Genomic DNA, 21,106 nt, shown 5'->3' on the forward strand with positions numbered 1-21,106 from the left:
AACCTCACGATGAGCCATTCTTGTGAATGATTCGCTGAGTGCATGGGCTGTGCATTCTGTAAGCCTCATAGAGCTGCAGTGTGTTTTTTTCTACTTTCACACCCTTCCCCATAGTTTTAGAATGGTCTGGCTCTTTGCCTGTGAGGAATGAGATGAACTCTTATCAGTGCTATACTTTTGTGGAGTTATCATGCATTTTCTGTCTCTGAAATCGTAGTCAGTTACTCTAAAATGGGACTGGCCCCTAGGTTCACCCCCAGATCGTCTACCCCTGTGAATGCCTTGCCACTGCGGGACATCCCTATCTCCTGTAGCTTTCCCATTCTTTGGCTCATGCTCTGGGTATTTTTCTTCCTTTTTTGGCGAAAGCTGTTCTCTATGTGGTCCACCACCCTTTTTACCTTGAAACGATCCCTGTCCTTTCAAGGGTTTCCCTTTGTAGCGTGTCTCCTTGTCTGGTTTACCATCTTTGTTAGCCTTTTTATGTGCATTTGCAGGTCTCCTGCATAGGTGATCCCTGCCTAGCGATTGATAATTGGATATCACTATGTCACCTAATTGCTCCCTTTTTTCTTGCTCATTTAATTGGGACAATTTTCTATGAACCCTTAACCTTGCAGGCTCTCCTTGCAATAAGGGTAGAATAATGCTCTCAGACGTTTCATAATTATTAGATGCTATCGACAGGCCTAGGTTCATGGCAGCAGCAGCGCCTTGTGTTCCCATAATGTTGCCAATATTAATGTTAGTAATGTGATAGACGGCATGCCTATCGGCTTTAAATAACGCTAGCTATAAATTGAGATCCAGCTGTCACAGCTCGCTAAAGGTGGTGTGCAGCCAGAGGGAAGGAACATGGCTAGTGCCCTATGCATATGCTGTGTTGTAACCTGGGGATAGGTGGCTTGCAGCTGTCCTAGCTTCGCTGAATACCACTTGGGGATGTCCTAATTTGTGGGAGGGCAAGACCCTAATATAATTCTCAATGTCAGTAGCTGCACTCCTCCTGCGCCTATCTGCCCTTGTGGCTGCTGAGCAGTCACTAAACCTTGCTGCGCAGCATATTGCAATGCAGGGTTACACACAGTGTCAACTAGTAGTCGATAGTCTGTTTGTAAAAAGGGGCCTCTGCGGTTTGGATGAAACAGGCTAAATATTCCAGTGACATATTGGGTGTGGCTACCGGTCCACGCCTAGCATTTGTGGATAAACTAGATCACCTCCAAACCAGTTGACATGATTTTTATGTGTTAACGGCAATTCAGCAAACTGGTAGGGGTGATATTGGGGGATGTTTAAATCTCCCCTTATCAGGAGAGTTTCATAAATGTTATTCACTTTCTTAGCTGGGAGTTTTTAAGTAAGTAAAGAGCGATTTGGCAGGTAACCCACCGAGTTTGGCTGTTGCTACTGTGAAGTTGTTATCAACTTCCTGACAGTGAGATGCTCTAAGCCACTCGCACAGCGCCGTCCTACAATGGATGGGAATATTGATTTCCTCATGGGCCATCTTCTGTACCCACCTAACCTCTTTTAATTAAAAAGCTTTTTAGAAAAAATATTTTTGCCCAGTCCATTTATAGTGACTGGGGCATGAGTTTATTTTATTATCAGTAATGCTACAGTTATCTCTGACGTCCCATCTGTGCGGGTGCCAACTGACATAATTGCCTACGCTTAGACTTGACCCTGAGCCTCTTATCTCCGCCTCGTCTGAGGCTGTGAAAATAGGCACGTGATAGTCGTTTCATGCTGACGTTCACCCTAGGCTCTGTCTCAGTGCTAGAAGACAGGCCTGCCTAGGTTTGTGCGTTTAACAACATGATTAAACATATATACAGCCAGGAATTGTAACGTTCTTGGACTCAAGAGATACCACTCTGACACATTACTCTGAATTATACACTTGACGAAGGAGTTATCATGTTAATATATTTAATACAACACTCTACCTTCTAAGGGTTCTTATTCTCATCACAAGAGCTAAAATAAAAGCAGATATAACATAACATCACACCAATGAACAAGATTGCCATGTGGGCAAAGTACATGTTTGAGTAGAATAAATAATAGTACAAGTCGTAGTTTTATTTTAACAGCATGTGTAACCTTTGTGACTCGAGATATGCTATACTACTACAGTACACCACACTACATGCCGTCAGTCTCAATGCACTCCCGTTTAGAGCAGAATGTGCTTCAAATGAATCAGCGTCTTCTGGGGTTTTACGAGTTCTGCTTAGCTGTGCCCAGCTGTCTCCTTCCTGCTGCTGCTCTGCTCAGGACTCTCTGCTCTGTACTCTTCACCAGCCCCGCTGACCTTGATGGATCCGTGAGTCTACTTATCGATGGGCAAGTCTGCTTCCCCCCTCTTTCTGCTTGGGTCTTATATATAAGAAGGGACATGGTTTCCCTGCCCGTGTGCATGTGTCATATCTGCTATCTGGAAGAGTGAGGCCTGCAGCTCAGTGTCACTGTGCTCGTTGAATACGGTGTGCTATGTACAACTCCAGTAAGTGGGTTTTGTACTTGCTCACTGGCTGCTTCTATGGTATTCCATGGCCCTTGGCTTGGAAAAGAGACTGGTATGTCACTTGTTTATTCCTAGTCTTGCAGAGTGCAGACGTGCTATTCACTTCTGTCTACTTACTGTGCTTGACTCCTTATCAGATGTAACACTCAATGGTGTGAAGTCAACGCTCGCACCTACTGGTGTGCAGTTAACACAGGAAGCTACCGTTCGTGGTTTTGCTCATCTGTTAGAACAGGAAAGCACAACTTCCTGGACTTTGGTTAAACCAAAACATATTTGTCCAGCAAGCGTGTGCACTAGCTTTTTGTCTATAACGTGTGCTATATGTTCGACCATTCTTCGCCTATTAATGGCTGCAGGCCTTCATGATGTGAAAAACAGCTGCCATTTACGTTTGCCATTGTTTCACTAGCTACAGGCTGCATGATATGTGAAACGCTGTCTTAACCTATGCTAGTTTTCGTACCTTTTCATAACAGATTGTAAATAGCTATTATCTTCATAAATAATGTTCATAAGTAATGTGTTGTCTATTTTGAAATCACTTTGCTTATTGAGTTTATATTTGTTACAGATTCTAGCCGACTGCCGAGCAGTGCTTGTTGTCCTGGGCCCTTGGTGTGCAGATAAAGTAGCAGCAATGATGGTGCGTGAACTGCAGAAGTACATTAAGCATGAACAAGAGGAACTGCATAGGAAATTTCTATTATTCACAGACACTTTCTTAAGAAAAATACATGCACTTTGTGAAGAGCACTTCACTCCCAACTCACTGGACTTGAAATTTGTAACCCCAAAAGTCATAAAGCTTCTTGAAATATTGCGAAAATACAAACCATACGAGAGGCAGCAGTTTGAAAGCGTTGAGTGGTACAACAATAGGAATCAGGATAATTATGTGTCTTGGAGTGATTCTGAGGATGACGATGATGAAGATGAAGAAATTGAGGAAAAAGAAAAACCTGAAGCAAACTTCCCCTCCCCTTTTACCAACATTTTATGTGGGATTGTTTTTGTGGAGAGAAGATACACAGCAGTAGTCTTGAACAGGTAATACTCAATGTACAATAGTAATAAACTAGTACAATATCGTTTCAGACCCTGGGAATGTTGGGGACTAAGACATTGTGTGGATTATGGAATATTTCCTGTGCTTGATGGTGTTTTTATTTCAAATTTGTTTACAAAAATTAAGGATATTCAGGCCAGCCCCCAAAGGTCTCACTTGCTATACAACACAATACATGGCTGTATGAGCAACTGACAAAATACTAACCATATTTACAATGGATTTCTTCCTACTATGGGGATACTTTTGGTGATGTTGTTCGTGCTTCAATGGAATAGTGCAAGCGGGGCATTGTTTGCATCAAGATAGTTGAATATTTTGTTTAACTACTTTACATTGGGCAAAGGGGGAGCTGCTTTTTAAAAATGTTTTTCTTTTAGATTTCAAAGGGACTGCATGGTACTTTCACAAAGCAAATAATGAACAGGAGCAAGATTCATGAATACATTATAGACCACTTAAGAGTATTGGGTTGTTTGGGAAAAGGATAAAGGGGGAGAAAGGGAGGTGTTGGCTGAGGGGAGGTACGGCCTTCCATGAAGGGCAAGGGAAAACTGTTGGTACAAATTATGGCAAGCATTTGTTAAAACAGCCTGTGGAAAGAGGTACACTCTGTAGAACACTGCCATTTGGATGCAGAACACAATAGAAAACCATACCTGATACTTAACTTTGAGTCTCCTACTTACTGAGTCTTCTGCTTTGGTGGTGCCTTGTCTTTAGACATGTAGTTTCAGAGTAATGGGATTATGATTCACTGAAAGTGCTTTTATGTAAATTGTTTTGCACAAAATATACATTGCAATTGGGAGAAGCAATTGACAAACTACTAATTCTAGAGTAGTAGCTTGTAGTAGCTTGTGCTAAATTGTGTAATCTTAAAATGTGTTGAATAGATGAGATAATCTTTAATGATTTTAAACTGTGTCATAGTTGGAATAGGACAATGGTCACTTGGCAAAGTATTTTATAGTCTAGATGCCAAACGCTGGAAATAATTGAAATGAAGGGCCACACAGAGGGTGAACAAGTAATACAAGACTTGGAGAAGCAAAGATTGAATGATGGACGATAAGGCTGCAGATCAGACAAGGTGAAGCCAAGGACATTCCAGACTCAAATGTGATGCATTAGAAATGACATGGCAAATAACAAACGTAGGTGGAAAAGTGAAGAAAAAATGACTAGCAAAGTTGAGACCAAATGACACACGACAGCAGAATGATTAATCGATTGAAAATGAAGAATTGAATATTTTGGTAAACATAAAGTGAATGCCAGTCTGCAATACAAGCTTTACAGATGCAAGGGACAGATACAACTTAATTGTATCTTTTTTTTAATGCTTTACAATTTTCAACATAACTTAGTAACAAACAATATGTGTTCTTGAAATGAGGGTAGTGTCACAAATATAGGCCAGATTATGGTTAGAGGTAGTGAAAGTCATTGCAGAAGGAAGAAAGGGTATATAACCCACAGTAGACAATGTGTTATTTGGTGCAAACAACATTTCTGTTTTTGAGGGATTAAGATAAAGAAAATGAGATCCAATCGATCAGACCTCAAAATGTGCACTTGCCTCGGTGAGTAAGAAATGGTGTACTTTCCATATGTGGAGAACTGAGGGAGGAGGAGTGATGTTTCATGCCTAGCTAGTAGCTTACAACTTGACAGTTTTAACTCTGCCATCCATGATTCCATGGCTGAACAACAAGAGGAAAGATGACAGTGTACAGACTCGGAACAAGAAGGAAAGGAAAAAAGATGGAAAGATTGGAAAAGTAAGCCTAAAGTAAGCCTAAACCCCAAATCAAGATATCCAGTAACAAATGTCAGTGGATTTGTATAGAGCATGGTTGAGGCAACCTTTGTACATTCTTTGTTGAGGGAACTACAACCACTGACCTTAATTGTGTGTGTGGGGGTGATTAACACACCTGGTTAGATCGGGAAGCCAAGCCTCTCAAGGCAAGTGGCATGGACAGTGCGACAAGGCTTTACTCTTAGGTAGGGGTGTAGTAGGTTGCCACAGAGGTACAACTTGCCCACATGTTTTCCCCTAGGAAATACATTACACTAACATACTGAGAAATATATGAACTTTAATTATGTTTTACATATAGATCTATCAGGTCACATAAATATTTGACAGAATACAATATTAATAGAAATACATGGTATACTATAATACCGTAAATGTTTGAGAGGGTCCTCCTCGCCCCACTGCCTATTTGTGCATCCACTGTATCAGATAGATAGGCACCAAATATAAATTATCAGGAGGAGTGAGAACAAGGGAGCCAAGCAATTCCATTTTCCTATGGGCTTGCACTATTTAAGCAAAGTATCCTATAGACACACACCCCTATTATGTGTGGGAGGTCCTAGACCAGTGCTCAGGGCCTGACAGTTATAGGTAGGTGGTAGGCAGAAAGAGAAGCATTCACTTTTAAAGTACAGGTTAAATAGTCCTAAAGGCCTCTTCGTCTAACACTGATACAGCACATTAATTTAGTCCCACTAGGCCATAGTATTAAAACAATACAATTCACAATCCTAATATCATGCTAGTGTTGGAAAACAATTCTTACATGATTAGCAACACTTATCAATACAATTCACTACCAGGGAAAATAGTCACATGGATAACAAACAACTAATATAGTAGGCATTCGCATTTATCGGAGAAAAGAGTGGGACTTTTAAACATTACAGTAATTCCCCAAAATCTGGTCTTTGGCCTAGAACTCCCTTGAACGCCCTTGTGGGTACATACAAATGTCCACATGCAAGTAAGTATCCCCCAAAGACACTTTAGGAGAGTTCCAGGGCAGGTAGATAGTTCTAGGGGAATCAGAGGGAGAAAAATAATGGACCATCAGCTTGTTTGAATAAATTAAGTCCCTCTTTTTCCCCCAAAAGTGTGGATTCCACGGCAAGCAACCCCAGGGAGGAACAGAAGAGACTCAATCAAGAGACTGAGGGGTTGGTTGCCGAACTAGAAGCCACATTCAAGAGTCGCTGTCTAAGAATCTCAACCCCCAATCAGAGGGACCCATGAAGGTGGTAAGCACCAGGAACCGCCCATCTTAAGGCTAAGAGAGAAGTACTGTGGTGAATCGCAGGATTCATTCACTTATCCCCAGGGGGGAGTCTTTCCCTGTGAGGCTAGGGAGGTGAGCCCGCTATGCAATACACTCCCTAGGGGTAGAGGCAAGCCGGACCTCAAAAGGAGAGACTCCCTTCTTGGGGACAAGGACTTTTGTTCAGATGAGGAACTCCCTAACCAACCCAACTATAACCCATCGCTAATAACACCTGCTACAAGAAAACATGAAGAACAAGCTGTGTTACTGTCAAGTAGAACCTTTGAGTAAACCTGAAAATACATATTTGTGGTACTGCACATAAGAAGACCACTACAGCAATACAGAGTACAAGTAGATCAAGGCAGAAGAACTTTGATGTTGCGCTGGGGGAAGTCCCACAGCAGTATCATAGATCTGAGAGGAAGAGACCTGAGAGAGCGAGAAAGAGATGCCCAGGAATTTTAAATCAGCTGTGCGAGTGAAACAAATATGAACGCACGGCTTCGAGGGTAGAAGAAAACTGGTGTGTGAATCCTAGTGTCGCAATCAAGAAAACCTGAAGCAAGAGAACTGGTGTGTCCAAAGAGCGACCGAGTAAGAAGTGGAGGCGTGACCGGAAGTCAGTGGACTTGAGTCCATAAAGAACACCAAGACCACTTTATCTGTAGGCACTGCTGAACGTGCCGAACGATGAAGCAAAGAGCTCAGAAGCCAACCAGACAATCACGCAAGAGGGTCTCGTCCTGACCGCAGGCCCGCTGTTGCTATCCCTGAGGCATAAAGGTGACTGGGAGAGCGTGAGACCTGGGTGGGGGACTGAAAATAACAAAGGGAACTTTCATACTCATCCCAGTAAAGACCGACTAGTGGAGAAGAGTGAGAATCATCACTGGAACTGACTTACTCGTCCCAGTAAAAACCAAGGATTGGAAGTGCATCAGAAGGGTGAGGAGGATCTACGCCAGTGGGAGTCCCGGACTCCCCAGATTCTACCCGGCACATGAGGCCACTTTAGTGCTCCCAGCAGGATAGTGAGCAGGACAGTACAAGAGGAGCTGCGGATTAGTCAGTGGAAGGCGAGGCTCTGAGTCCTCCGGGAGCAACTCGGCAAACAACCCGCATATGAAGGACCGCTAACAGCATTCCAAGCACACAAATATTCAAGGAAGAAGCTCTCTGAGCATAGGTACAGCTAATTAAGTGCCTAAGGGGGCAATAGAGAAAGAAGCAACCCTGAATAGAGCAAACAGTATACCCCTACAACAAGCACAAAGCCCACGGAAGGAGGGGGGACCACCTTGTGACAAATACCAGCATGACTCCAGAATAGCTGTGAGAACCCGAGCACCTCGAGCAGGAGAAGGGAGAGTGAGGCATGCTCCTGAACGATGCCAAGATGGCAACACAAGTAAAGGCAACCCCCCGAGGAGCCATTGAATTAGCAAGACTAGCGTAGTTAGTCATAGTGGCCCACGGGGTGAACTACAGCAGATGAACACTGCCCAGTGAGACAGCGCTACCAGTGGTCCCTCACGGAGTGACAAGCAGAGCCCAGGTGGAGTCCGGCAGCCCCTGACTCACGCATGCTGTTCCCCAGGAGCACACAAGTCATAAAAGACCTGCATACCCCATGACTTGACCCCCACAGCATGAACTCTGCCTCCTGACCCCACACCACATAATAGAGTACTGGTGGGCCCAACAACATAGGAAACATACCAGAGGTGGTAAAATAGAGGAGGCACCTGAAACGGCAACGAGCAGCACCCCCGCACTCCTGCAGGGTCGAGGCAACTGCGGACCGGTGGCAAAGGTTAGGCTGCCGAAGTATTGGAGCAGAGGCTCGGGCAACAGCTATATAGTCCAACATGTCCAGACAACCAGCGAAGCTGAAGGGAGCCGCGTCTGGCGACGTCAAAGCCCTGATGCAATCCGCAGAAGCCAAAAAGCGTAGCCAACAACAGGCCACCACACAGATACACTCCCCGCTGCCCGATAGTGCTGATGCACTGGAAGACCCTCCGATTAGGAAATCGGACTTGTTGGCGATGCTCCAAGAACTCAAAAAAGATATCATGGACAGTGCCTTGGAGGGATCCCGGAGACGGTGGTGGATGCCGACCTGCAGCAGTATGTAACAGACCTGTTCCGGCATATACTTGGGGGGGGGGGGGGGGGGGGGGGGGGAGGGGGGGCGGAGGAAAGAGAGATTATACTGGATCGCACACATCGGGTATACTCCACCTTTCAATTTAGCAAAAACCTGACGCCGGATGTGCTGACCTGGATACACCTCTTTCAATTAAATCAGGACATCATGCGAGCAGCGAGAGACTGAGAACCAACAAACTTTCGATCCGTCCCCATCTGGCTCTACCAAGATTTAGCTCAGGCCACCTTGGCAAGGAGAAAGCGCCTAAGAGTGGTCATGGATTGGCTCAGAACCAGAAACGTCCATTACCGGTGGGCATTCCCAGTGGGGCTCTGCTTCGAGTGGAAGGGGCAGCGATATACAATTACGAAAGAGGAAGATATGGACGAGCTTATGAGGGAAGGAAGCGAAGCTGAGAGCGGGGATAAGGATGGTTCCTCGCCGGCAAACAAAGAAAGAGCGATGGGATCGGAGAGGGAACGATGGAGATCAGCACGACCGCGATTGAAGGGCCGACAGAAGGGAACCCAGGCCTGTGGATCCTACATGAGTGTCTCTTGGGGATGGGGAGCCAGAAGACCGCCCCTCCCCTAGCCCCCCAAAGATAGAATGGATCAATCTGGAATTAGTAGTGGGCGGGGGGGCTGTCAGTTGGGGAGAGATGGTCTGGTCGGGCCCTAGAAGCACAGAGTGCTAGCAGCGAAGGGGAAGTCAAACTACAAATGAAAAGGAATTAGCACGGAGGTACGGAGGGGTGTGGGGGGCGTTGGGTGGATGGGGGTGGTTCGGATCCCCAATTCCTGGGAGTACACAGACACCCGGTGATCCACTGTGGTAGTCCTGGTGGAAGTTACGGTTAAAGTTGGGGAGTTGGTTACAAGTTTGGGAGTTAAGGGTAAAAGTAACGAATATAGTAATTTGGTTAAGGGCATGCACAACTCAGGCGACAATCACAGGGGGGTGGAGAGACCCAACAACAGACGAGAAGGCCCTCAGCTGCACCTCAATCATGGCTGACCTAAAATTCGTGACATTAAATGTCCAGGGACTTACATCCAAGATGGCCGCCGGCACTGTGTAGATGTGCCAACGGCGCTCTCCGGACCCGGGAGTTGAGAGGAGCCCACCGCCTAATCAACGCCCCTCGGTTGAGGCGAGTAACCCCCCCGGGGGTGAATGAGAAGGATTGGATCCATTGAGCAGAGAGAAACAGCCAAGGGAGAGCTCCGTGCGCGGCGAAGCTGAGGAGTGAGCCGCGGGTGCTTGGCGGCTGCAGAGAGAAGGACGTTGGGAGAAGCAGCAGTGGAGAGAGGCAGCGCCGTGAGGAGCTGGGGGATCCGCCGAATTGCTCGTGCCCGGACGAGAGAGAGCTATGGCGGGGCACTGGCCCCCAGCAGCAGGAATGGGAGAAATTTGCAGCGGGGGCGGGAGAGCTCCAGCGGCCGCGGCGGCTGCTCAGCCCGCCCGCTCCAGTGTGAGGCACGGTGGGAAGCGGCACCCGGGGAGAAGACAGCGGAGTGGACCCGAAGACAGGAGGATATCCTGCCAGGGCAAGAGCGATACGAGAAGCTGAAAACTGCTGGCAGTGGCGGGGGACCCAACAAAGGTGTTCTGTCGGAGCGCCCATCTCCGCCGTTAGAGCGCGGCACGGCTGGGGAACCTGAGGCGCTGAGACTTGGCGGCTGTGCCTGCGCTGGGACGAACAACACAGGCGGTCAGACCCGGAGAGCGGTACTCAAGTCAAGCACTAGCGAGCTGACTCAGGAGTCAGAGGAGGACCGTGCCCCCTGGAAAATCCCCTGCTCAGTTGTGGTGAGAGGGGAGGCTGGGTATCCCTTGGTGTGGCCGGTAGGTGCTGACCTTCGGACGTAGTGGAGCTATAGTTGGTTCGGCCCGTGGAGAATGCTTCGGTCTCTCCGCTGATGATATCCCCCCTTGCTGCTTCGGGGGTGGGCAATAAAGGGAGTGTGAGGTCTGACTAAGCAGGGAGCGTATCTGGGCATGGTCCGGGGAGGCCCAGCAGAGGAATAGCACAGAGCTACGTCCAGTGAAATGACATTCCCCTCGGGTGGTTCACAATAGTCCAATCTTGTAACTGACCCGCTGAGCGCCAGGCCCAGAAGAGGATCAAGGGCTTGGTGTTAACCTACCGACAGTTCCCTAGGGGACCTATAAGGACACAAGGAACTAGGGGAAGTGAGCACCATGTCTGCAAAATCCAAAAGCAAAGGTGGGAAGGGGGCACAAGCTCCCGGAGACACGCTGGGCACACTCCCGGCAATCTGGCCCGGGCAGACCCTGAAGGAAGGCGCTGGGATTTCGCTGGAAAAGGCCAGAGTGGGCATTGTACAGGGGCTGCCGGAGGAGCAGGCAGCTTTGTCCAGACAGGAATTTCTGGGAGAGTTTCATGCATTACCAGGAAATACCAGGATGTCCCATGCACAATTGCAGTAGTTTACGCCCCCAACACTGGTCAAGAGCAGTTTTTGCTCCGAGTGTTAAAATTGCTAGAGAAACATTCTTGGGGTCAGATTGTTCTGATGGGGGAGCTTAATATAGCTTGGGACAGGGAGAGGGAAAGGGATGGCAAAAGCACGAGAGGAGGGGGGGCGGTAATGTCGGCAGAGTTGAGAGACAAGATCGGTAGGATGGGACTGATGGACGTCTGGACGTGATTGAAGGGAGACGAGGTTGGCTACACCTTCATTTCTGGAGTGCATGGCTCCCAGTCCAGAATAGATTATATATGGGTATCGGGGAGATTGGTTGGCGGCATTCGTGACGTGAATACTGGGCCGATAGGAATAGCGGATCATAAAGTAGTTTTGACGGTTCTTGAGCTGGGTCGGAGGATAAGTGGAGTATGGGGGCTGGAAGTTTTCAAGGGCGGTTCTGAGGGACCCGGAAGTGCGGAGGGCCTTTGAGGGGAAGATTAAAGACTTCTTTGTCACTAATAGGAAGGAAGACACGGGGGAGGAGATAAGTTGGGATGCATTTAGGGCTACCATCAGGGGGGAGCTAATTGCGGTAGCTGCTTTTCGGGTGAAGCAACTGAAAGCGCTGGAGACCCAATTAGAGGCAGAAGTGGAAACGGCTAGACAGGCAGCAGGCAGGACCCCCTCCCGGGTAGCTATGCGAGTTTACAGGAAAGCGTTGTGGCAGATGGAACTTTTGCTGACCAAAAAGGCTGAGGGAGCGCTGCTGGCGGTGAGACAGAAATATTATGCAAAGGCAAATAAAGCAGACGCGCTGTTAGCGCGTCTGCTAAGAGGAAAGAGGGGAAAAAATACCATTATGGCATTGAAATTGGGAGCTGGAGAGAGTCACAAGGCTGGAAGAAATACAGGAGGAGCTGGTGAGCTATTATGACTCCCTCTATGCCTCCCAGAATCCCAGTAGTGATAAACTGGAAAAGTTCCTACAATCGATACAGCTGCGGCAATTCGACAACATGACAAAGGAGGAGGCCCTCAACCGGAAATTACGGAGGAGGAGGTTTGTGGGGTGATTAGGGCCCTCCCAGCAAATAAATCTCTGGGCCCGGACGGCTATACTTCAGCCTTTTATAAGATGTTTGTGTCACAGCTGGCCCCGCAATTGACAACATTATTCAATCTGTTCTGACAGACAGGTAAAATAGCTCCCTCCATGGAAGAGGCAAAGGTGACCCTTGTCCTTAAACCACATAAAGATCCAGAAGAGAGAACGTCATATCGCCCCATAGCGTTGATCAACATAGATGCCAAGATATAGTACAAAGATTCTGGCGAATAGACTTGACGCCATTCTCCCACGGTTGATATACCCCGATCAATCGGGCTTTATAAAAGGTAGGCAAACTGAGGATAACATCAGGCGGGTGGCCGACCTAGTTGAAAAGGCGCAGAAGACGAACACTCCCGCGGTCTTGGTAGCACTCGATGCGGAAAAGGCCTTTGACCGCGTGGAGTGGTCCTTTTTGTTCAGAGTAATGGAAATTTATGACGATGGTGCAGGCTAACTATCAAGCCCCATCCATTAGAATAATGGTGAATGGCTTTGCCACTAGACGGGTTAATTTGCAGAGGGGAACAAAACGGGGCTGCCCGCTATCCCCACTTCTCTATGCCATCTACTTAGAACCCCTTTTGCAGGCAATAAGAGAGGAGGCGGGGATATGCGGAATCCCATTTGGGGGGGGTAGCAGCAGAAGGTCGCGGCATTTGCTGACATGTTGCTAATGTTGACGGCTCCGAGCGAGTCACTCTGAGTCAGTTGGACCCTGCTGGAGGCTTTTGGGGAGGTTTCGGGACTGAAGATTAACACTAGCAAGTCTGAGGTCTTAAACCTAACATTAAAGGGAAGAGAACGGGAAGAACTACAGGGGTGCACTCAGCTATTATGGAGTCCGGGAGGGATTAGATATTTGGGAGTGAGACTCACAGCGACTATAGCTGGGTGGTATTCAGCAAACTTCCCCCCTCTCCTCAAGGCAATCCAGAGAGATTTTCGAAGGTGGAGAGGCCTTAGGGTTTTGTGGTTAGGGCGGATTGCGGCAGCAAAGAGGGTTACCCTCCCGCGCCTGTTGTATCTATTCCAGGCGGTCTCACAGCTGGTAGCGTCTAGCTTCTTCAAGCACTTGGGAACCCTGACTAAAGAATTTTTGTGGGAAGGGAAAAGGCCACGGGTGAGTGGTAATTTATTGATGGCTCCTAAGGGACAGGGAGGCTTAGTGCTACCAAATTTTCGGCGATACTATGATGCGACGAAGCTCCGAATCATTAGGTAATGGCTGAGGGAGGAGGAAGGGCAACAAGAAAAGCTTTGGGTGAAGATGGATAGAGCGGTGGCACATCGCAATTTGGCGGAAGTGCTTTGGCTACCCAAGGGTCTAGACCTCGGCATCTTTATGAAAGCTCAATAACCCAGCTAATGGCTGACACCTGGGATAAGTTGGTGGGCTCTAAGGGAATTACTACATATCCATCGCTGTTCACCCCTATCTTTGGCAATATGGATTTCACCCCGGGCATGGAGAAGGGGGCATTTCTGCGATGGCAGGAGAGAGGTTGTAGGAAGTTGTGTGATATGTTTCGGAGAGGAGAACGCCTCTCGTTCGAAGACTGTAAGCGGGAATTTGCAGTACAGGAGGGGGAGAGACTGCGATATGCACAAATAAGACATTGGTTACTCCACCCTGGGATCCGTGAGGCGGCAACCAGAGAAACAACGCAATTCGAGACCTTCCTACTAACCAATGATGGAACGAAAGGTCTCATTTCCAATATTTATCAGATCTTGGAGAGCTTGCATACAAATCCCGAGTGGGTGTATATGCAGCAGTGGGAATGGGTGCTAGGGCGAGAAATCAGTAGGGCGGAGTGGGAGAGGTTATGAAAGAAGATACCTAAACTGGCTAAGGCAACCCAACTTCAAGAAATGTGGTACAAGGTTTTATTTGGGTGGCACTACACCCCGGCCCGGCTTCATAAGATGTTCCCCGCTAGATCGAGTTGTTGGACGTGCCCTAAGATTGGACCCTTTTGGGGGGAAATACGGAGGGCGCAGGAACAGGCCTTCGGCCTAGGAGACGAGCGAACGCCGGAACCGATACTTCTGGCCGTTCGTGGACCTTCGGAGATGGGGGGGATCCAGAGAAAGGGAGAAAGCAAAAGTGATACTAACCCTCGCAGCTATGATGTTAATAGCTCAGAGATGGAGGAGTCCTGAGATCCCCATGAATCAAGACTGGCTACGGAAAATATGGGAGATAGTGTCATTGGAATGGGCATCGTACACCTTGGACGATAAAGTCCAGAATTTTGCAGCAGACTGGGGGGAAGTAATGACTTTCCTCAAAGATGACTTTAGAGTGGCGTGGTGCCCGCAACGCCTGCAACTGCTGGACCTTCAATGAGCATGGAGAGACTGCTTGGAAGAAAGACGTTTTTTGGATATGGAAGCTCATCACATGGGGGAGGAGGGGTGAGGGAGAGGGAGGGCTGGGAGGGAATGTTTCTTTTTTGGTGGTATGTTGTAGAATTCAATAAAAAGAGTTTTCAAAAAAAAAAAATGTCCAGGGACTTAATTCCCTGATCAAGAGGAAATCCATATTGAGGTGACTTATGGATCTTCAGGCCGCAGTTGTCTGGCTTCAAGAGACGCATCTGCTCCCTGAAGACGAACACAGGTTAAGACACAGAGCCTTTCCAATGCAATACCTGGCTTCATGTGGGACCAAGAAGAGGGGAGTGGGCATACTGATAGCCAAGGGAGTCCGGTTTGAAAAACGTTTTGTCAAAAGGGACCCAGAGGGCAGATACCTGGCGGTGGGAGGGAGGTTGATGGACCAGCAGGTTACATTGGTAGCAATTTACGCTCCCAACGACCGGCAAGACCAGTTCCTTTTAGGGTTTTTGCCCAAGATCGCGGAGTGGGGGACAGGGCAGATCTTGATAGGGGGAGATTTCATTGGCGTAATGGACTCCTCGATGGATAAAACCCTCCCGGCCACCACCAATGACAGCACCTACAGACTTGCCCTAGCCCGATTCCTCAGAGAATTACATCTGATTGAAACCTGGCGGTTCTTCCGTCCTCAGGACAAAGCCTACACCCATTACTCGGCCGCACATAGAGGCTTCTTGCGGATCGATATGGTGTTAGTTTCGGATTCTATGATCCCACAGGTCACAGGGATAGATATAGGGGTGCGCTGCTTAACCGACCTTGCGCCGGTTTCCCTGATAGTGGAAGTACTTACCCCCCAATCGAGAGTTTGAAGACCCTGGCGGTTAAATGAGATACTCTTAAAAGATTTGGCGTTAAGAGCGGACATAGAACGAACCCTGAATAATTATTTCCAAGAAAATACCACCCAAGGGGTCGACTGGGGAACCATTTGGAACGCTAGTAAAGCAGTAGTAAGGGGTGAGTTAATTGCACATACGGCACCTTATGTCCAGAGGAAAGAAAAGGTGAAGCAGGAACTGGAAGCAGAAATAAGCCAAGCAGAGGCGCTCTGAGAATAAAGGGTCACAGAGGGCATGGCGGGCACTCAAAAAAGCCAGGGCGGCCCTAAAGACACACCTAGCAGACGAGTCTGCGCAACTCCTCCTGCAGACCAAACAATCATACTATATACACAGGGATAAAGCCAACCGGTTTCTTGCAGCTAAGCTAAGAAAGCAGGAAAACGGGAACCGCATCACTCGGCTCAGACACCATGATGGCAGCCTAAAGAGGGGGGGAAAGGAGATAAGGGATATAATGCACTCATACTACATGCACAATCTGAAGTCGGACAAATGAGACCGGAAGGCGCAAGAAGCATTTTTGGGACAGGTGGAGCTGCCGCAGATTACAGAGGCGGACAGACAAATGTTGGAAGCGCCTATAACGGAGGAAGAAGTGGGAAGGGTGATTGGCACTCTGAAAGGACACAAATCCCCTGGCCCGGATGGGTTCTGTAACGCTCATTAGAAAACGTTCTCTTGTTAAAGCCAGACAGGGATCCACTAGACTGTGCAAGCTACCGCCCCATCTCATTAATGAATGGAGACGCAAACATCTATTCCACGATACTGGCCCATAGACTGGCAAGTGTTCTCCCTAAAATTATCCACTCAGATCAGGCAGGCTTTGTGAGGGTGCGCCACACGTATGACAAAATATCGGAGGGCCACAAACATGATTGAATGGGGGCGAAGAACCGGACAGCGGTTCTCGGTGCTGGCCCTAGACGCTTATAGGGCCTTCGACAGTGTAAATTGGGAATATTTACAACTGACCCTTGAGAAATTTGGGTGCGGTCCAATTTTCACCCAAATGATTCTAGCCAACTATGGGAACCCTACCACGCAACTAATGGTTAACGGCCAATTTACAGACAGCATATCGATTAGCAAGGGGACAAGGCAAGGGTGCCCACTGTCACCACTGATTTTTGCCATGGCCATGGAGCCCCTAGTGCAGAGGGCCCGCAATGATCAAGAAATTTGAGGGGTGGAGGTGGGAACCAAGGGGCCCCAAAAAATTGCGCTTTATGCTGATGTCATGATGTTTTTGAAAGACACAACTCATTCACTCCCTGCAACCATCAAATTGCTTGACAGTTCCACATTAAGTATCCCAAATCTAAGGCCCTCAATATCACTGAAGACCCAGACCGAGTGTCGGAATGGGAAAGATGGTATGCTTTGAAATGGGAACAAAAGTCTACGAGATATCTGGGGATACACTTGACACCCGATTATAGGAGGCTATATGGGGCAAATATCCCTGAGCTATTGAAAATATTGTTCGCGGACCTTAAGCGCTGGGACATGTAGGAGTTATTCTGGCTTGCTCGTATTACGGCAGTGAAAAGGTCCCTTCTCCCTAGGTTCCTGTACGTTGTGGGGGCGCTCCCAGTGCGTATCCCGGGCCCAGTGATTAGAAACCTACAAAAGGAAGTGATGGCTTTCATATGGAACAAGAAAAAGCCCTGTGTGCCTAGGCGGGTCCTATATCGGCCGCAGGTGCTGGGGGATTTGGGGGTACCGGAAGTCCGTAGGTACTTGTGGATGGCACAAGTGGCACCAATGCTGCAATGGGTGCCTAAAGAGAACCAAAATGGGTGGACAATGGTGGAGAGGCACACTCCTGGAAACAACCAAAGCCATACTATGGTACTGGGACAAGGCATTGCGGGGAAGGGGGATAAGAATAGGAGGAGGTCCACTTGCGCCAGTGGTGCAGAACCCGGACTTTACGCCGGGACTACAACCTGGCTTCTGGACACACTGGATAGGAGGGCAATCCTTGACACTGGGGGACCTGTACGTGGAGGGGTAACCCTTGACATTTGAAGGGTGTAAGGACAAATTCCAAATCCCAGAAGGAGAACGCTTTCGCTACACCCAAGTCAGACATTGGATTACAAACACTAAAACGAATGAAGGGGCCACTCGGGATCCAGTAGGCCTTGAGCTTACCATAAAAGAGGGGGCGCCGGAAGAAAGGGCTGACAAGACTCTATAAGTTGATGAGTGGGGCTGACCCAGAGGAGAATCTACTGCATATGCAAAAATGGGAGCAGGACGTGGGGGCGCCGGTACCCGGGGAGGTATGCAGTCAAATATGGCGACGGGCCACGAAAAGTTCTAAGTGCGCCTCAACAAGAGAGGCGGCGTACAAAATGCACCTTCGGTGATATATGACTCTACAGCAGCTGCACTCTATTAACACAGAACATCCCCTAACATGCTGGAGAGGATGCGGGCAAGTAGGGGACTTGATCCATATGTGGTGGGCCTGCACAGTGGCGGTGACATACTGGAAGGAAATCCTGAGCCACATCAAAGAGGTGGTGGGCGTACAACTCCCCTTAGATCCATTGGTAATCCTGTTGGGAAAGGCGGCTGAGGGTTGTTACGCGAACACTGGGTATAGAGCAGACCTCATCACCCATATGCTGAACTCGGCTAGAATCAACCTGGCACAAACATGGAAAAACAAGCAGGGGCCAGTTGTGGCCAGATGGTGGGTGAGACTGTGGGGAGTGATGGCCATGGAAAAGGTAACGGCACTGGCATATGGATCGCTCCCAAGATACCAGAACACATGGCTGCCATTCCATGAGTTTATGGACGATAAGGAACAAATGTACTTTAAGCCTAATCACCTCTGCAGGGTTTCCATCCTGTAAACATTGAGTATTAACGATAGGAGTTGGTACACTATGCATCTTTCATATTGGACACTGTTGTGCTGCCTTGATCAAAGTTGGAAGTTATGGATTCCAAGATGGCGGCTGGTGCGGAGTAGCTGCGTCGGCCGAGCTCTCCCTGCCGGCGAGTGGAAGTGAGGCAGTCCACCACCCCGCAGCACCCCACTAGCCGGTGAATCGGGGTGACAATCTGTGCGGCCCCTGCCGGTGGGCCTGGGGAGCCCGAAGAAAAGGAGTAGCGTCGCCCCGGGAGCCCTCGAGGCAAGCGATCGAGTGGAGGGGCCGTCCCCGGCGGCCCGTGCCCCAGCAGCGTTGAGAGGAATCAGGCGGACCCCTCGGCGGGGAAGAGGAGGAGGAGCGCGGCCGCTGGGTCTGGCCCCGCTGCGTGCGAGCGGAGAGGTCGTCCCCTGTGGCTCGCGCCCGGGGGAGGGAGGAGGAGCCGGGCTTCCCCCCCTTGGAGTCGGGGCTGACAGCGGGCGGCGGGAACGGAGCCCCGGTGCTGGCGGGGCGCAGGGTTCGGCCGCCCGCTAGAAGCGCCGTGGTGCGGCCGCGGACACGGGGGGAGGTGCCCCCCAGGAGATAGCTGGAGGCCGAGTTGGAGGCCATTGGGCGGAGAAGCCCAACGCTGAAGAAGGGGCCCGGAGGTCACGGGGGCCCTGGTGGGAGCGGCCGTCTGGGCTCTGGGCCATACCTCCGGGGAGGAGAGACTTCTCGGGACTGGCGAGGCCCTGGAGGAGACACGGGCCATATCTTAGTGGCGAGAGGCGGCGGAGCTCTGAGCCACGGTGAGTGTGGCGCAAAGAGGAGGTGCGCAGGTACTGCGTGGTGTTAGCTGCCCACCTAGGGCACTGCGCAGCCCGAAGAGGACAGGCCCGACAGGGGCCTGGATCTAGTGGGGCTTCACAGAGGGAACTGGGAAGGTGGTAGCTGGCCGCCCCCCCCCACCTTGGGCTGTGGTGAAGTGTATAGGTGAACCGGCTGGGGGCGGCCTGAAGGCTCGGAGGGAGTCGGGGGGCCTGGATTTGGCGTTAAGACACCACGCTGGGCTTTTCACCGTTGCTGACCACCCCCCTATCCCTCTAACTTGGGGACACTTCGCCATACACCCCTTTGGCAACCCGGGGCTGATCCACTCGCAGCCGAATCAGAGTCTTCTTGTTGATGGCCACTCGCTCTAAGGGAAAGGGTAGAAGGGCGCAGCAGCCCCCAAGGGACTCGGAGTACACTCCAATCGCTGTGGCTCCTGCAGGACATGGGGGATAATACTGGGGATGGCAAGGGGGGTCTGGAGAGGAACATTGCGAAAGACAGCGCGCAGGGGCGACCCCAGTTGCCTGGCCACGATCTCATGGGGGAAATGCAGGCGCTCCACTCCAGCTTGGCCAAAACCTTTCAAGATCAGTTTCAGTTAATGCGCACTGATCTGAATGAAGCGATGGGGGAGATCAAGCAGGAAATGAAGCAGCTAGGGGACAGGAGGGATCTCCTGGAGAGGGGTTTGCAGGAAGTCGAGAAAGAAACTACAGCTAATAGCGAGGCGTTGGAGCGCCTGGACATAGCGACCCGGAACCTGGAGTTACAGATGGAGGATGTGGAAAACAGATCCCGGAGGATTAACATAAGGGTGAGGCAGCTGCCGGAATCCGTCTTGGACAGAGACCTGAAACGGGACCTGCAGGGTTTGTTTGCGGACATCCTTGGGGAGGTGACCCCGGGTGATATCGAACTGGACCGGGTCCATAGAGTTGGGCGACCCACTAAGGGGCCTACCTCAAGGCCGCAGAATGTGCTTGCCGCCTTCTCCAGATACGCTCAGAAGGAGGCGGTGCTCCTCGCTGCGAGGAAAAAGGAACCGATTTTGTTTAGAGGCCAGAAGATAGCTCTTTTTCAGGACTTGGCTAATGCGACTCTGATAAAAAGAAGGAAGATGGCGCCAGTGTTGAAGGCCCTACTTGAACGGGGGATACGTTATAGGTGGACATTTCCTTTTGGTCTGGTCTTTGATTGGGAAGGTTCTTTGAAGCGCATAACATCAGTTCAGGAGGGAGCAGACGTGTTGGGACTGGATCTGGAGGAGGGTTCTGGGAGCAGGGAAGGGAGAGGTGCGGGGAGTGGGCAGCGGGAGAGGCCCTGGGAGTGGTCCGCAGTGGCAGATAAAAGAAGGAGGGGACGGAGGGAGAATGGCGGCATGCAGGATGGGGGCGGAGGGTCCTCCCTGGAGGGGGGTAGTGGTGGGAGGGCTCAAGTATAATCGGTACTCTAGGTGAACAAGGGGTGGTGGACCTTGAAAGTTGGCATGGGAGCTCGGAGTCAGGGAGAGCAACATGTTGGGGTCAATAAGGGCTAGGTGGCCCGGGGGGAAATAAGATGAAAACTGCGGTCGGGAGGAGTTTGTTAAGTTGGGGGGGGGGGGGGAAGAGGGTGTTGTTTCCACTCTAAGCTGGGGTTATGGAGTGGTTGAGGGGTGGGGGGGGGTTGGACCTGGGAGGGGGTTGTAGCACCAACTGGTAAGGAGTCAGTCCGGGGCTTGACAGGTGAGAGGCCGGGGAAAAAGAAGGGCAAGGGCCCATCT

The 21,106-nt window shown here is 49.8% G+C and overlaps 1 protein-coding gene across 1 annotated transcript in view; it reads left to right on the forward strand.

Annotated features, from left to right (window-relative positions):
* DICER1 (dicer 1, ribonuclease III) overlaps positions 1-21,106 on the forward strand; it is a 2,611,056-nt gene that overhangs the window by 566,966 nt on the left and 2,022,984 nt on the right. Inside the window, exon 8 of the mRNA XM_069637684.1 lies at positions 3,108-3,583. Within this exon, the coding sequence (XP_069493785.1) occupies positions 3,108-3,583 (476 nt within the window). The remainder of the gene's footprint in view (positions 1-3,107; positions 3,584-21,106) is intronic.

The sequence above is a fragment of the Ambystoma mexicanum genome, chromosome 14 (assembly GCF_040938575.1).
Source record: "Ambystoma mexicanum isolate Mex_15411 chromosome 14, UKY_AmexF1_1, whole genome shotgun sequence".
Lineage (NCBI taxonomy): Eukaryota > Metazoa > Chordata > Amphibia > Caudata > Ambystomatidae > Ambystoma > Ambystoma mexicanum.